General features: G+C 60.1%; 1 protein-coding gene across 1 annotated transcript in view; it reads right to left on the minus strand.

Annotated features, from left to right (window-relative positions):
* IRS4 (insulin receptor substrate 4) overlaps positions 1 to 1,028 on the minus strand; it is a 23,590-nt gene extending 22,562 nt beyond the window's left edge. Inside the window, 6 exon segments of the mRNA XM_042027403.1 lie at positions 4 to 178; positions 180 to 293; positions 295 to 444; positions 446 to 622; positions 625 to 710; positions 752 to 1,028. Of these exon segments, the coding sequence (XP_041883337.1) occupies positions 4 to 178; positions 180 to 293; positions 295 to 444; positions 446 to 622; positions 625 to 710; positions 752 to 1,028 (979 nt within the window).
* Between the last annotated feature and the right edge of the window lie 1,308 nt (positions 1,029 to 2,336).

Genomic DNA, 2,336 nt, shown 5'->3' on the forward strand with positions numbered 1-2,336 from the left:
CGCCGTCGCCGCCACCACCGCCGCCGCCCGGGCCATTCATGCCGCTCGCCATCTTAGGGGTCACGCAGGGTCCGGTGCGGCCGGGAACGGGGCACAGGGCGGGCAGCGGAAATCCGCGCTCACCGGGGAAGCGCCCCGCGCATGGGAAGCGGGCGGTGCCTCCGGCGCCCCTCGCCCGGTCCGCGCTCCCGCCGGTCGCTCCGGCCACTCGCACTCACGGGCGGCGGCGGCACCGCGGCGAAAACATCACGTGACTCCGCGGAGGGCGGGGCGCGGCCGGCGGCGGGCGGGGCGCCCGGAGCGCGGGGCGAGGGGGCAGCGACGAGCCCGCCGGGCCGCGCGCCAGAATGGCAGCGGCAGAGCCAATAGGAAACGGCGGTCCTTCGCCAGCGAGCCAATCAGCGGGCGGAACACGGAGGAGGGGGCGGGCTTCGCAGCGCCCTGTCGGGGAGGCGGGGCTACGTTGGATGGGCAGCGCGGCGGACCAATGGGAGGCGGCAGCCGCCCCGGGCTGGCCGCGATCTGGAGGGGTGTTTCCTGTGCTGGGGAAAGAGGCGGGGCCGACCATGATTGGCAGGAGTGTTGAGCGGCCGGTGCGACAGCCAATCCGCGCCTCACACACATAGACGGGGGAGGCAGGGCCGCGGAGCGCTGTGTATTCGGCGGCGAGAGTAAAGGGGAAGGCGGGGCCTTGAGGAGATGGACACGCTCTTTGGCCAATCAGCGCAAAGCCGCGCCTGACGAGCACTACCGGTTGACGTTGCGTTCGCCAGGTTCCTTGTGGGCGGGGGCGGGGCCCACCCCTTGCGCGCGGGCCTGGCGGCGGCTCCCATTGGCCGGCGGGGAGGGCGCGCAGCGGGGGCGGAGCGCCAGCGCGGGGGGGCGGAGCGCGCGCCGCGGAGGAAGTAAACAACCCGGCAGCGCGCGAGCGGCCGCTGGGGTCGGGTGCGGAGGCGTGCGCGCGCGCGCGCGCGCGCGGGGGTTGTGGCGGCAGCGGGGCTGCGCGTGACCCCCCCACAGGGCGCCATGTCTAACCCCGGGGCTCCGCCTCTCTCGCCGTCACAGACCCCAAACATCTTCTCAGCCTTTAGAGCTCTTAACAGTACCCACAGACTCTTTCATAGCTTCCAGAGCCCCTCAAAGTCCTCACAGCCCCCACAGATTCTCTCATAGCGTCTTCAGAACCCTCACAGCCCCCAGAGACACCTTCACTGCCCCCTCATCCCCCACTTCCTGTGCTGGCAGAGGCAGCGCGATGATGTTGACATGCAGTGGATTGTTTATTTTCGATACACTGCTGTGTCACTGCACCCTTGTCACGGGTTCGGGATGGCCCGGTGCCAGTCGCAGTGGGGTTTGGTGGGGTGACCGTCCACGTTACTCCTGTGACTGCTGTGCAATCCTTTGCCTGTGGGATCCGAGCAGGCCACTGACACAATTCGTAGGTTTTAGATCAAAATACGATGAGTGAAGAGCAAATTCGTTCTGTTTCACAGTTGATGAGCACTTGTGTGCCATAAAAATCTCCTCTCCATCTAGATTAATTGTATTGATAGACTACAGCGCTGGATGTTACCACATGTACGGCTGCCCTACCATTTCAGAGGCAATGTTGGAGGGCGTGGAGCCACTTTCAGGCCTCTACCCACCTCCCCAACACTTTCTTCCTCTCGTAATTAATTCCTCCTTCTGCCAGCTCACCCATGTCCTCACAGAGGACAGACACTGTCCAAGTTGGTGGTGGCAGCCGAGAACCCAAGGCATGTTCCTGTGCTCCTGTGGGGGTGCTTGAACTGCAGGGCAGGGCAGGGTGTTGGCCACTGATGCTGTTCCTGGTGCCTTCTCATTCTTAATAAAAGTGTCCCTGGCAAAGGTATGTTTTATTTGAGTTAGGAGTTTGTGTGTACCAGTCATGTCAAGTGTAAAAATAATCCTTTTCCCGTAATACAACTGCAAAGATCATTTCCCTAGCCAGTAATTTTGACCACACGTCTCTTTACTTTCTGTCTTGATTTGCTTTCAAGGTCATTCTTGGACTACCTCACCTATGATTCATTATGAGATGACAACTCTCAACAATCCCTGACACCAACTTCCACCACCCACTTGTTTTGGTTTTGGATAAATAGCTCTATGTTTTCTTTCATTCTGCCTCTCAGGTGTGGGAAAAGATATTTTTTGAAGTCTCCAGTAACTCGGCTTGGAAGCTGGCGTACCAAACCTTGTACTTGCCATGTTGATTGTTAATGTCACTTTTTTTTTCATACTTCTCTATTCTCTGTTTGTTCACTGCTTGCTCACAACATGTTTAAGCTGCACTCTTTTTGGTTTATGTT

The sequence above is a fragment of the Corvus kubaryi genome, unplaced genomic scaffold (genome assembly GCF_017639235.1).
Source record: "Corvus kubaryi isolate FWS band 111438036 unplaced genomic scaffold, C.kubaryi_AGA036_p1.0 130, whole genome shotgun sequence".
NCBI classification, from domain to species: domain Eukaryota; kingdom Metazoa; phylum Chordata; class Aves; order Passeriformes; family Corvidae; genus Corvus; species Corvus kubaryi.